This window comes from Cannabis sativa, chromosome 8 (genome assembly GCF_029168945.1).
Source record: "Cannabis sativa cultivar Pink pepper isolate KNU-18-1 chromosome 8, ASM2916894v1, whole genome shotgun sequence".
Taxonomy (NCBI): domain Eukaryota; kingdom Viridiplantae; phylum Streptophyta; class Magnoliopsida; order Rosales; family Cannabaceae; genus Cannabis; species Cannabis sativa.
The window spans coordinates 6,402,105-6,416,492 of NC_083608.1; the positions used below are offsets into that span (position 1 = coordinate 6,402,105).

General features: G+C 34.4%; 1 protein-coding gene across 1 annotated transcript; it reads right to left on the reverse strand.

Moving 5' to 3' along the window:
* Positions 1-1,450: 1,450 nt before the first annotated feature.
* LOC115699367 (uncharacterized) lies at positions 1,451-13,219 on the reverse strand. The gene is made up of 5 exons (XM_030626726.2): positions 12,621-13,219; positions 3,585-3,700; positions 3,130-3,501; positions 2,221-2,968; positions 1,451-1,954 (listed from the first exon to the last, which is right to left on the reverse strand). Exons 1-5 carry the CDS (start codon positions 12,859-12,861, stop codon positions 1,878-1,880), a joined length of 1,554 nt encoding a protein of 517 aa, XP_030482586.2. The 5' UTR covers positions 12,862-13,219; the 3' UTR covers positions 1,451-1,877.
* Between the last annotated feature and the right edge of the window lie 1,169 nt (positions 13,220-14,388).

Sequence of the window (14,388 nt, forward strand, 5' to 3'; positions counted from 1 at the left end):
TTAACATGCTTTAAACCACATATATCAACAACAAAATCACGGCAGCAACATATACCAAAATCATGCATGCATTTCATCAATATTCATCATTTTTTCATAATTTCAAGGAGAAATCAAGAGAGCTAACCTAGCTTGGAAAAATGTTTAGATTAGGATGAGAATTCACTTGAAAGATTGGACAAAACCCAGCCCTTTGAACCCCATGCACCAGCCGAAAATAGAGAGAAGGCTTGAGAGAAATTTCTTTTCAAAGTTTATTCTAATTTTTTACTAAGTGTGAAATGAGAGAAATGAAAGAATAAGCCATTTAAACCATTTTATTTCAGCCATAAAAATAAACAAATAACATTTATTTTCCATTTCATACATTCACAAAAGACAAAATACTAATGGGGCAAAAAGACCATTTTGCCCCTCCACCTTAAAACCACATAAATCATACTAAAGGGGTATTTTTGGGAAATTCTAAATTCCCGGCCATTCCCGACATTCCCAATGTCTAAAACCCGTCCCCAAATTACTAACATACTAAGTTGTGATTTCTACTGAGCCAAACGCCGAGTTCCAAAATACCGGGCACCGGAAATGCAAAATATAAAAACTACTGATGACATAATCATGCATTTCTGAATTCCATAAATAACAGTAATAAATTATTTAAATAGCTATAAATAATTTCATAATTAAACATAACCAACTGCTAATTTCCAAATTAACTAAGCGGGCTTTACAACGTCTAATCATCTTAAATGAAAATACATCACTGTTTGCAGGAACACCGCTACTTTGTCGACACTACCATATTCAATTTATCAAAGAAAAAATGGATAATCCAGATATATGCGAACTCGGCTAGAATGAAAAGTGCAAAATACAAAAATTATACCATTGTCTCTATAGAAGAAAATGAAGATTGAAATCCACCAATGACTATCATTAGTTTTCTTATCTACAATTTTTAGATTAATGTTATCTTCAATTATTAACAATTTAGAGATTCATTTTTAATTTTCTTTTTATCTTACACCCATTTAAGTAATGTTTCTTTAAGTATTTGGAACATTAATTTTTAGTTTATTTTTGGATTAACTTAAGAACATATTTAAATCATTAAGCTTTCTTAAATACTAATATATTGCATTCGGTGTTCACTTTTAATTAACAACATTATAAACTATAATATTTAGATACACATAATAATAATCTCACCTAATAACTAATAATATTTTTTCTTTAATTTTTAATCGTATCACTTTCAAATAGAAAAAACCTAGCATAAAATTTAGTATACGTGCCTCGCACGTAAGTTTTTGCTAGTGTATATACATATATATATATATGCAAAAACAACTATAATAAATTAGTACTACCATCCCCGTAACCTTATAATTGGCATCCTTCGTAGGAAAGGACTCCAAACACACATTTGAACAACTTTGTGAGAAATGGAGACATTTTAATGATGCATATCACTAAATGGAATTGACTGGGACTTAACAAAATGGTAATGAAAGATAAACTTTGTTTTTGTTTGTCTTTCTCTTTCTCTTCCCCTTACATTTTCTGCAGTAGAGAATACACAAATCAGCAACAATGCATTTTAACTAGTGGCCTGCCACCTCTGTGACTTTGACCAGAATATACATTTGCTGGCTGGGATTTTAATCAATATTTACACGCATAGGAACAGCATATATCCACTCAGATGTGACGCTAGCCCTTTTGAGTAGCTCACAATTACAGAAACTTTCCCTAGTTCCGATCGGAATGGTATAGTTGAGTCTTCCTGGAAACCGGACTAGTGAGTTTATCTAGAAAACTTAGCATTCATTTTTCTCTCTATTTTTTCTTTCTTGATGTTTTTAATCCTTTTTTTGTTATAGATGTAATACAAGAGTAAGTAACAGGGACAATACCAACTGAACAGTGGGAGGAGAGCCTGAACCTGCATCAGCTGCAACAACAATGAATTAGTGTATAGGATCAAGTAGGGTGAAATTGGCAAATAACCTCTATAAAGGCCTGAAAATACCATGTTTCTAAGGCTCAAAAAAGTTAATTACATCTATTATTTATGGATAAAAACAGCAGATTGCAGAGACACAGAGAAGTGGAACGGGTCTTATAGACATACAATTGCATAAATTAAACAAATACCATCAATTGTACGTCAAATCATAATTTAGACCACATTAGACCATTAGATCATTAGATACTTACATGTAGGAGGAATTGGTGCAATCACCGGCCTTGAGTCAAAATGCTCATTATCTGGTTTGCTCTTTGATGGAGGCTGAGTATGAGCAAAAACTACACTTGGCAAAGGACTGGAAACAGGTACGGAATTGGGTGTGTGTTTTGGAGGGGCTACTTGCTTATGTGGTGAGGCCGATGGATGATGTAGAGATACATTTGGTTTTGCCGGTGCAACTGCAGGAGCCAAGTGAAGGCGCTTTCTCTCTTCCCCTTTAGATCTGTATCTAAATCTGCAACCAGGTGGCTTTGCTTCATAGTTTTTCTCATGAGAACTTTCTGCCGGGGTAGGTGCACCATCTTCAGGTGCAGGCACACCTTTCTGGGTTGCAGGTGAACCTTTCTGGCTGGCAGGTACAGGTGAAATAGCAGGAGCAAGATGTGCACTGTGATGGTGATGATGATGGTGGTGGTGGCGGTGGTGGTGGTGGTGGTGGGCATGAGAAAAAGGAGCGGGAGACGGTGAAGAAGCAGAGGCACTGCTATCACCACCATGAAGATATTGTTGCATGATAGAAGAAAGACGAACTTGCTTGACCTTTCCAAATACAGTATTGTTTAGACCAAGGTTTTTTGAGTGAGAACCTGTGATGGTTTGAGCCAGTTGCTTCATCCTCTGATTTGTATTGCCAACAGTCAGTAAAACAGACGACTGGACAACAGTAGGTGCAGATATGGTTGAACCTTTTGAGTTTGATAAGTTAACATACAAGTTCTGCACAACAGATAAAAAAATCACTCAGGATCTGCCACTTTCATTCAGGACAACTAGATACTTAGACTTAGCAAAGTCTGAATCAGAATCAAACGGCCACAAAGGTGCACAGACATATATGTATCAACTGTAGCAGGGAAAGACAGGGAAGATTGCCTAACCTCATAAGGTGCAAGATGTAGCCCCAACTTCAGTTGGCTTGTCAAATCCTTAAAATTTGCTTGTATTTGATGGATAGAGAAGTTTAAAGTAAAATTAAAATAGAATTGCACTTTCTGCAGAAGAAAAGCATTCTGTTGGGGAATAATTGTAATTCCACCTGGAAATTTTAGGACGTCGAAAGACTTGGGTTCCCCAAACAGAGAAGGGGTTAGGTGGAATAATGGCAGGCGTGTAAAAAAAATCTCAAAAGACCCCCTGATCAAACTTTCAGCAGCTTCAGACAATTTTGAATATTTTGCTTCAGGGTCGACAGCGAATATAACTGTTGTTTCATTTGATCCTTTGAAGGGTTCTAGAGACAAGACAACCACCTGATTCAAATCATGAACTAAATTTATTGTTTCAAAAATAAATCCTGGCAGTAAAAAGTAAATAAAAAAGTTACTGTAGATACCTTGGTTGAGGCAACACTGCCTAATTCATCAAAAACATCGTCCTCAAGCTGCAAGATGTTATCTTCAAGCAAAGAAACTGGCTTTAAAAGGTTGAAAGTTGCTACTATCCCGTGATCTGGATAAACAGACTTTGTTAGTAACATGTGTTAAATCTACATAATAAAGAAAGACAAAACTTTTTATAAGATGAGAGATGTAAATACAAAAACATCATATGTTCATTAAGTTTTTCCCTTGGAAAAATCCTTGCTTATGCAATACACAAGCGTAAATACAAAGATCGTGTTTACTAGAACAGGTCGAAATAATTTACATGATTAAGATGAGAGATGTAATCAATGTAAGCTATGTCTAGTCTCTTTCAAACTCTCTTTACACCTAATGTACATTCATATCTTTACATCTATGTCTGATCTCTTTTCAACTCTCTTTACACCTATAGACCGATAGGTCTTATAACAAGTCAGTACAATATAATTGCTCAGGTCCTAGCTATCAAGCTAAAGGGTGTGCTACGGAAGACCATTCCGGAAACTCAATCGGCCTTTGTAGAAGGACAACAAATATTCGATTCGGTGCTAATTGCTAATGAGACTGTAGAAGATTATAGTAGCAAAGGTAAGAGTGGAATGGTCTTTAAAATTGACTTTGAGAAAGCATACAATCAGGTTGAGTGGGATTTCTAGGATTTGGTTTTGTGTAACAAAAGTTTTGGAGAAAGTTGGAAGAAATGGATTAGAGGATGTATCTCATATACATCATTCTCGACAATCATTAATGGAAGACCTAGGGGAAAGTTTAAACAATCCTGAGGCCTTAGACAAAGTGATCCACTCTCACCTTTCCTCTTCACTTTGGTGGCAGATGTTCTTGGGAGAATGATGGAAAAAGTCGTAAGCCCAGGCAATTTTGCTCTGGATTTATGGTAGGAAAAGAAAAGGTCCATGTTAGTCATCTTCAATTCGCAAATGATACTCTTTGTAAATAATGATAATTCATTACAGAAGTTGGTTCAGATGGTGGAAGCTTTTTGCGCTAGTTCCGGATTGAAAGTTAATTTGAGTAAAAGCCATTTGTTGGGGTCATACATGAATGAGAGGGCTGTGTCAAATTGTGCCTTTGATCGGTTGTGAAGTAAGAAGTAGCCCAATGAAGTATTTAGGAATGCCTTTAGGGGGCTCGCCTAGAAAGTAGAGTTTTTGGGAACCAATCCTGAATAAATGTGCAAAGAGGCTTGATGGGTAGAATACCAACTCCAAGAATGAGAGTATTCATCAGAGAATACTCTTTGAGGAATCTTCAAGGTCATACTCTTAGACATTAGATTTGTAAGATGTTTAGATTGGGGAATCGAGTGCATTCCCGAATTTAGTTATGATTTCCAAGGCTAAGAATGAGAGTATTTTGGAGTTAGTAGCTGATGAGTGGGTTTCTTTCAAAAAAAAAAAAAAAAAAAAGGCCGATGAGTGGGTGAAGGGAGGTAGTGTCGCGAGCTGGAATCTCAAGTTCACAAGGAATTTAATGGAAAGGGACATTCCTAGTCTTACATTTTTGATGTAGCAGTTGGAACATTTAAACTACTAAATATCGTGGACGATTGTAGAATTTGGAGTACAAATCCAATAGGAATTTTCTCTTGTAAATCAGCGTTCTACTGGTTTACATCAATTCTGATCCATAGACGCCTGGTTTGGACAAAGATTTTATGGTTTAATTGGCTTGTGGCATTAGGCAAAGTGAATGTCTATGATAAATTACAAAATAGGAGTTTGTAAAAGAAGTGGGGAAGATGTGGAACATCTATTTTTGGAATGTTTTTTTAACCGTAGATTATGGATTAATGGTTTGGGTCTTGCCTAGCTTAATCCCACAAATGTTAGTTAATTTGCAGCAAACAAAGAACAAATTGTGGAGGACTGCAATTTTGGCAACGATCTAGGCTGTTTGGCTGGAAAGAAATTCTAGAATTCTTGAAGGTATTAAAAGTTCTACGGTGGCTCTTTGTGATAAAATTAAGTTTTGGACAACAACTTGAATTTTAAAACCAAACACTTTGAGGGTTGTCATTTTTAGATCTGAGTAGGGAATGGAAAACATTGTTGTAATAGCAATTAATTGTTTTACTCTGTTTTCGCTACTATAGGTTTTGGGTAATTATAGCTAAAAAAATGTGTAACCACGGTATCCCTCACCCACAAGTGAGGGTTTTCAAGTGTTGCCAAGACAGCATTGGTGTTCTTGTTGAACAACCACAGAGAAAACCTTGGACAGTGGCGAAAGACAGTGGCGAAAGAGGATCAAAGAGAATAATCTGAACTCGAATGCCCCAGTAAGATTCATTGAAACCAATCAAGAACTGAAGAATCTAGTCTCTGGTGTAGTAATCTTGAACTTTTTGCATAGCATAAGTGCAGCCACAAGTGCAAGGAGAGTTTGTTGATACTTGTTGAGTTCATCCCAGAGGGCTTGTAACTGGGTGAAATAAGTAGTGACCGAGTTATCACCTTGTTTAACATTGTTAACAGAGGTCTTAAGTTGTAGAATACGAGAGTCGTTAATCTAATCGAAGCGATCATGAAAAATTGTCCACATTTCATGGGCAGTAGTTTTGAACATGGTGCTAGCACCAATTTCGCGAGACACGAATTGAAGAATCCATGACAACACAGTGTTGTTGCATCGATCCCAAGCTAATAGAGAGTGATCATTCAACGATGGACGGGTAAAGTGTCGTCTATGAATGGGGTTTTATTTTTGGTTGCGATATTAATCGAAGTCGCTCGCCTCCAAGACTGAAAGTTTTCTTGACCAGTCAAGAGAAACGAAGAAATGATGTTTGGTTGATCTCCAGTTCCCAAGTGATAACGATCATCTTGAGAAGGTCGATCGAAAAAGGCACGAGATAGGCCTTGATTTGCAAGAAAAGCAGAGTTATCATTAAAAGCCATAGGCCTTGATGTCCAAGAAAAGGATTGTTACCGGTTATGAAAGGAGATGAGTTCTGGACAGGTGGAACCGCTCGCTTCCAAGACTAAAAGTTTTCTTAACAATCAAAAGAAACGAAGAAATGATGTTTGGTTGATCTCCAGTTCCCAAGTGATAATGATTACCTTGAGAAGGTCGATTGAAAAATGCACAAGATAGGCCTTGATTTGCAAGAAAAGCAGAGTTATCATTAAAAGTCATATGGCCTTGATGTCCAAGAAAAGGATTGTTACCACTGATGAACGGGGATGAGTTCTGGACGAGTGGAAATGTGAACGATGGGGTCGGATCCGTGGTGCTGCCAGAAAGAATGGAAGTCAGTGAGGGAACCGTCTGAGCCAAGGTCGGAGTTGAGGAAGAAAAAGGCAGAAGTATGGTTGTGTGAGTTTGTGATGCCATGGATACCGACGTCGGAGCAGAGCAAGAGACGAACGGTGCTGCGGAATGTTGTCCAATCAGTCCAGAATTGGGGATATCGGCAACATAATCGAAGTCGAGCACACCAGTAGTGGAAGGATCAAACATGGAAGGAGTGGCACCGATCGTGTTCGAGAGAGAGTTCTCAAGCAACGGAGAACTGAACGGAGCAACGTCGGAGGTGGTAGCATCAATGTAAGAAGTATCTTGACCATGGACGACAGTCGGAGTTAGCAGCAGAAGAGATGGAGATTCACTGATGTAGGCTACGGCAATGGTGGAGTTTCTGGTTCTAGGAGCCATGGGAGAAGAGACTCTGGCTTTAGGGTTAGAGTTTGAAGGAGGCGGGTAGGGTTTTTGGTGGTGGGTAGGGGTGGGCATCATCTAATCCAATCTAATTGAATCGAACTGATCTGATTTAATCCAATCCAATTACAAAAAGTTGGATATCCAATTACAATTGGATTGGATGCTAAAAGTTGGATTCTGATTGGATTGGATCGACTATTGGATGTCAATCTCAAAATCGAATTAAAAACTGATCCAACCCAATTACATTTATAGAAGTTAAAAAATTATTTATAAAATAAAAAATATTAAAAATATAATATATATTAATTATATTTTTATTAGATATTTTTTTGTGTGTTGAATTTGTAACATTTGATTGTTTGTGTATTTATTTTCATGATATCTTGTTCTATTTTATTACTTAAAAATGTTGTTGTTTTAATTATTTAAAACTTTTGGCTACATTACACTTCTCACGATGGTATGTTTATGAAGTATTAAACTTAAATAAAGGGTGATACTTAGTTTTTACATATTTTTCTTCATATTTTTAAGTTAATATTGAAATTTAAGTGTATAATTAGATATCTAATTAAAAAACCGATCCAATCCGATTGGATTGGATTGGATTTTAAGGTGTAATTGGATTGGATTGGATCAGATGCTGATTTTCCAAATCCAATTACTGATTGGATTGGATCGAACATGAAAAAAAAAGATTAGATTGGATCGGATGCCCACCCCTAGTGGTGGGCGAAGATAACATCTGATACCATTTTATTATATTAAAAAATATAATATATATATTAATTATATTTTTATTAGATATTTTTTTGTGTGTTGAATTTGTAACATTTGGTTGTTTTGTGTATTTATTTTCATGATATCTTGTTCTATTTTATTACTTAAAAATGTCGTTATTTTAATTATTTTAAACTTTTAGCTACATTACACTTGTCACGATGGTATGTTTATGAAGTATTAAACTTAAATAAAGGGTGATACTTAGTTTTTACGTATTTTTCTTCATATTTTTAAGTTAATATTGAAATTTAAGTGTGTAATTAGATATCTAATTAAAAAACCGATCCAATCCAATTGGTTTGGATTGGATTTTAAGGTGTAGTTGGATTGGATTGGATTGGATTTTAAGGTGTAATTGGATTGAATCGGATGCTGATTTTCTAAATCCAATTACTGATTGGATTGGATCGAATGAGAAAAAAAAAACATTGGATTGGATCAGATACCCACACTGGGCGAAGATAACATCTGATACCATTTTACATTTTAGAGAGGGAAAACATCTGATATTGAAGGTGAACAGCCGAAAATGACTTGGCTGAAATTAGGTTTTTACAAAGTAAAGATTTATATATATAATACAAAAGCAAAGGCCCAATAAAGAAATGGGACGAGATGTACTGGGCCTATACTAAGTCCTAATAGTTTTCAATACATGCTAAAAGGGGAGGGTCTAAAACAAGTGGTCTCTTTCTTTTTTTCAAAAAATTAAAAAAAATCCACCACTCCCCCTTGTTCTCTCACCTCCTCATGTAAAACCTACAAATTTATGGTCATGTTTGGTAGAGAAGAAGAATAAATAAATATAAATATGACTTCAAGGGTTTTAATTGAATAATACTTCAAGTTTGGCCTATCCAAATTTTGACTCCAAAATAAATGAAGTTTAGAAATGTGAGAAAAGATTATTAACTAATTTTTACTCGCAACTTTAAAATCCAAGGATACTAGAGTCATTTATAGCAAACTACTACCGTTTTTTTCCAACTACCAAACAAACATGAAGGAAATTTATTTCTCATATATTTTGCTTCCTCTGCCAAAACAAAACCTTACTGAGGCCAAAACAAAAATACTACAAAATCACAAACTCAACATTCCTAAGCCTATTTAATAACAAAAATAATAATTTTAATTTCACCCAAAATCAGCAACATGGAATTTGAAGGGAAGATCAAGCATACATCATAGACAATTCATTGATTTTACTGTTAAGAACATTTTAGTCCTAGATTCACACTGATATTGTACGATGAAAATAACACTGCATATAACTAAAAAAATATATTAGTAAAATAAGTTATGGATAAAATTAGACAATGGATTGTTTTGTGGTTACACCTCCTTTCTCTATTTTACTCGGATAATGGAGTAAATTTTGTACCTATGAGTAATTATTTTCTTGTGCTCTCAGTGTTCTATTTTCATAAATGACGATTTTCCAGACTTTCCTGGTATTATTCTTCTCATTAATACAAGCACGTTGTTTTGTTTCAAATGTGTGTATATATCAAAAGTAAGAAGCAAAAAACCGTAATAACAAATAAAATAGGTTAAGAAATTGCAATTAGATGTAATTGCATGATTGCATGCAGGAACAGAAAACACGTACAACAATACAGTTTAGATGACTTAAAAGCACCTGTAAACGAAGCTGTACAGTAAAATACTCTATGAGAAGAGCTTAACTCAGCATACTTTTTGAAGTTTTTGCACTACATGATCTAACATAATTTTAAAAGAAAATACTCAACGTTGTGGAGGAATGAAAACATAGAAATAGAATAAAATAAAATTTAAAATGCATAAAAAATAAATAAATAAAAAGTTGATAATTTTTTCTCATCTTGCATTGAAATAGTATTCTAATAATTTAAAATGCAACCAAACGGGATAAAAATTATTTCCTTTCCATTCCATTTCATTCCATTACCTCCAACCCATCACCTCAAGGTGGCGTTTGTTGGATGTAATGAAATGGAATGAAAAGGAAACAATTTTCATTCCATTCATTTGTTTGGTTGCGTTTGAAAGTATTGGAATGTCATTCTAATTAAACGTCTTTTCCACCATTTTGGTGGAAAATATTCCATTTTGAAATTGAAGGGAAAACCATTCCAATGTAACATGAGATAAAATTTAATGATTTTTTATCAATATGTTTTATGCAATTTATATTTTATTACATTCCATTCCCATTCCTATTTCTATAATTTCATTCCTCCCAACCAAACGCCACCTTAATTCTTTGATATGTATTGTAGCCAAAAAGCAGGCAAAATGATTCATGTACTAGACACTAGTACTACTACAACTTAATGCTAAGAAACAACTCAAAGTATTGGCCTCTCAAGTCTCCAATATAACTGATCACACAATCGAAGGAAGCTTTGAAAAAGGTTTGAAAGATGATATCAAGGGCCCTATTCACATTTTGCACCTGGTGGGCTTGGCCCAGCACATGGAAAAAGCCCAACACATCGAGCAAGGGAAGTCATTCTTGCCCTAAATCATTTCTCAGTTCCGTTACTTCGCATTGCTCTTTCACTCTGTTTTTTCCCATTAGTTAGTTTGATTGTTGTAGCCACAGCCACTCTGTACGTCTCTTCAACCTCATTGGCCTAGGTCATGAACAAGGGCCACTTGTAAACAACACCAGCTTCAAGTAAGGTTAGCTCTTGATGATAATGTCATCACCCACACCCTCGGCGAAGCCTATTGTTAAAACTTACAAGTAACTCACTTTTAAGATTTTGGGCTACCCTACTCACACTAAGTCGTTATACGAGCCGAAGTTGATGGCTTCTGCTTTTGCGATGCGAAAGTGGCATTTCAACCTATTGGCTGCCAGTTCCAAAAAAGCTTGAGCAATGACTTTGAGCATATTAACATCAATGGTGACCGACAAAATTGTTGGCCCATGATTTTGATATTCAATACCAACCTTTGTTTGACAGAAAGGCAGCATCCAAAATGCACTAGGAAACCTTTCTCACAACTATCTCTATTGCACCCACCGTTCATCTTCTTGATTTAGAAAACAAGTTGCACAAAATCCTTGTATCAACTATTATCAATCTCACCAACAGCAACAACAACAAAAGAGAGAGAACGTTTAAACCTTTAAGCCACTAAAGCAAAGAGAGAAGCTAGAATTTCACCCTTTCTCATACAAATATCAAATCCCTTTCCTTTTTAAATAACTGTCATTTCTCTAACTTTTTCAAAAAAAAAAAAATAACTGTCATTTCTCTAGCTAAAATTTACCCACAATATTCCTATAGCACGCATAACTCACGTCTTTATTTTTATTTTATTTTTTTGGCCAAATTCACAATGATAACCTTAATATCTTTCATATCTTTTAGCCTGATAGAGGATTCGTGATCAATTACTCAATAATAAAAAAAAATCCAAAAGATATAGCAGTAACTTGATTACCATGAAAATAAATGTAATATACCCATCCCCATTTGCTACCATGAATCTACTAAAAGAACTAACTTAATTCAGGTTCGAAAATCAAAATTAATTTTTTCATATGAAAAATCAAAAACAATTTCAGGATGAGTATCATCTAGAACACGATATACAATGAAGCAAACATATTCTCATTGCTTCCAGAGTGCAGTGAGCTGAGCTTTCTTTGTTTTTTCCTCTAGACAGGCAGTTTCTTTATTATTCTATTTTGCTTCTCTAATTTTCTGTTTAGCTTGTAGATGTGCGTATTAATTTTATCCCGCTATAAATTTGATGACCAATCTCCAAACAAATAAAAGCACGTATATATCAACAAAAAAAGGTAAATGAAAAAGAAAAGAATCCTGGTCTGAAAACACACTAATTTTGAACAATTTAAAACGATTATTAAATAACCTCAGGTTCTTACGCCTAAAATTGACTGTAGATTTACTTAAAATAGAATGAGAAAATCTGCCTCATTATTGCCTCCTTAGTCTCTGCTATTATTAAGTCAGTTTCCAAATATTACCATAGCAACAACAAGTTTCCATCGAAACCAAACAAAAAAAAAAAAACACAAGTTTCCATTACTAATTGGCAAATTCAACTAAGTTAAGTTAGCCATTTCTTATTATATCAAAAGACCAAAAATTTCCAAATTCCATAATTTTCCTTTTAACCCCAATTTACTCATTAACCAACCATCAAATTCCCACCAAATCCAACAGTTTGTAAACACCAAAAAGCCTTCTCAGATTCCAAACAAAAACGTAATCTAAAAATTATACACACGAACTAGTACACATCACCCTACTTTTTCCTAACCTGTTCAACTACCAAACCAATCTTCACAGCAACACAACCATGAATTTTTTTAACACCTCGAAAACAAAAAATTAAAAAAAAAAAAAAATAATAGATCAATCACATCATATCAAAATTCCCGAATCAAGCCTGCAGAGAAGCATCTAGATCCAGGCAATATCGAAACCCAGCAAATCAAATCGGAGAAGTTACAAAATAATAATAACCAACTTAAGGAAAATAAATAAATAAAAATTGAGGGTCAAGCTAACCTTTAAACTTAGAATCGAGATCCAGATCGGCCTGATCCGCGAACTGAAGAAAGGGAGGCAGCCAGAAAATGGCGGAGAGAAAAACAGCAATGGAGAGCAAGAGAATGAAGATGCATTTCAAGCCAATGAGCCTCCGAATCCGAGCGCACCGACACCCAAATCGGGTCTGAGAATTGGGATTACCGTCAGCTTGGGCGCCCGTATTCGACACCGGATTCTGTTCCTCTTCAGCTTTCCCCATTTAGGGACCAATGTAGGTTATGGCGTGAACTGGGTCAGCTTCCATTACTCAGAATCCTCAACTGGGTCTTCACCCATTTACAGTCGCACAAACCAAAGAAAAACTCACAAAACAAAATGAACAAAAAAAATTATGACCAAGAACTCTAGAGTGAGAGAGAGAGAGATAAATACAAATATAATATTTTATTTTTCAGAAATAATTAAAATTTCTAATAATATTTAGGGTTTGAAACGAGAAAGATAAAGAGAGAAAAAGAGAAGAGTTAATATACAGTGACTTCAGCTTCCAGTGCCAACTACAGTGCTTTTAGTACAGTGTTTTTTAGTTAAGAGATAGAGCTGGTTTATCTGCTTTCAAAATTAAATTTAAATTATTTTTACTTTATTGTTTGTATTATTTTAAATATAAAAAAGAAAGTAGGGGTGTATGTCTATCGGTTTGGTCGGGTTATAACATATTTTTATCAATCGAGTTGCAAATATTTAATCGTAACCCGTCCAATTAAAAATTAGAAAAAGTTCAACCCGCCCAATAATTTCGTCGGTTTGGTCGGGTTAACTCGTCCAAACCGTTCTTCACTTTTTTTTATAATTATTATTGTTAGTTTCTAGTATTTAAATAATTAGATTTAAAAAAAAATTAAAATATGTTATTTATATTTTAAATTGAAAAATATTATAGTTTAAATTAATTTTAAGAACTTTAATATAAAATAAACATATGAGTAAACTTAAAATAATAAAAAAAATAATAATATGGTGTAGATTTTAAACTTCAACATCAATATCCAAATACAATAACAATTATTAACTATAAAGTCTAAGTTTTAAGTTAAACACTAAAATATCCAAACTTTAAATACAAAATAGTTTAACTAATAAATGTAATTTAAGTAATATAATATATGTAAAGTCCTTTTTTTGACAAGTTAGTTGACAAAATAATTTTTCCATTTATGGTAAGATTGTTGAGCATTCATATTCGGATTCTTACCTTATAAATTCGGTTTTTAGTTGCCCTTTTCCTTGTTAGGAAAGTTGCACTTTCAGCTGAACTTTCCTTTGTTGAAAACTTCTTAAAAGAGAAGAAATTCTCTTTTGGAAAGTTGTCTTTTTTAGGGAAACTTTGATTATTGCCTTTTCCTTATTAAGTTCGATTGTATCTTGATACAATCAGAATATCTAATCTGTTTTTGGCAGAAATCAAGCATTGATAGAAGATCGAACCCGGTTTTAGCAAGTTTCCCGATTCTGGTGTGATCTGCTGCGTCAGCATCCGATTCTGATGTAGCAGATCGTGTTTTCTTAGGAAAGTTTTTGTACAGCTGTAGATTCGAACTTGTGGTTGTCTCTTTGGTTTCTATGTTCTATAAATAGAGCCTAGAGAGCAACCATTCGAATTAACTCTTCCATTATTCATTTTTTGCATTTATCTTTTTAGAGAGAATAGCTTTTCTTTGTTTTGTGAGAGCCTAGTTGTTCATCTAGGTTCTAGTTGTTTATTTCTGTTCTTACTCTGTCCTAG

What these genes read in the sequence shown, in the direction of transcription:
- LOC115699367 (XM_030626726.2), bottom strand. Translation starts at nt 12,861, where the DNA reads ATGGGGAAAGCTGAAGAGGAACAGAATCCGGTGTCGAATACGGGCGCC. An exon ending in GCAGTGTTGCCTCAACCAAG is followed by an intron (nt 3,502 to 3,584) that starts GTATCTACAGTA and finishes GATTTGAATCAG; the next exon opens with GTGGTTGTCTTGTCTCTAGA. An exon ending in TGCACCAATTCCTCCTACAT is followed by an intron (nt 1,955 to 2,220) that starts GTAAGTATCTAA and finishes TTGTTGTTGCAG; the next exon opens with CTGATGCAGGTTCAGGCTCT.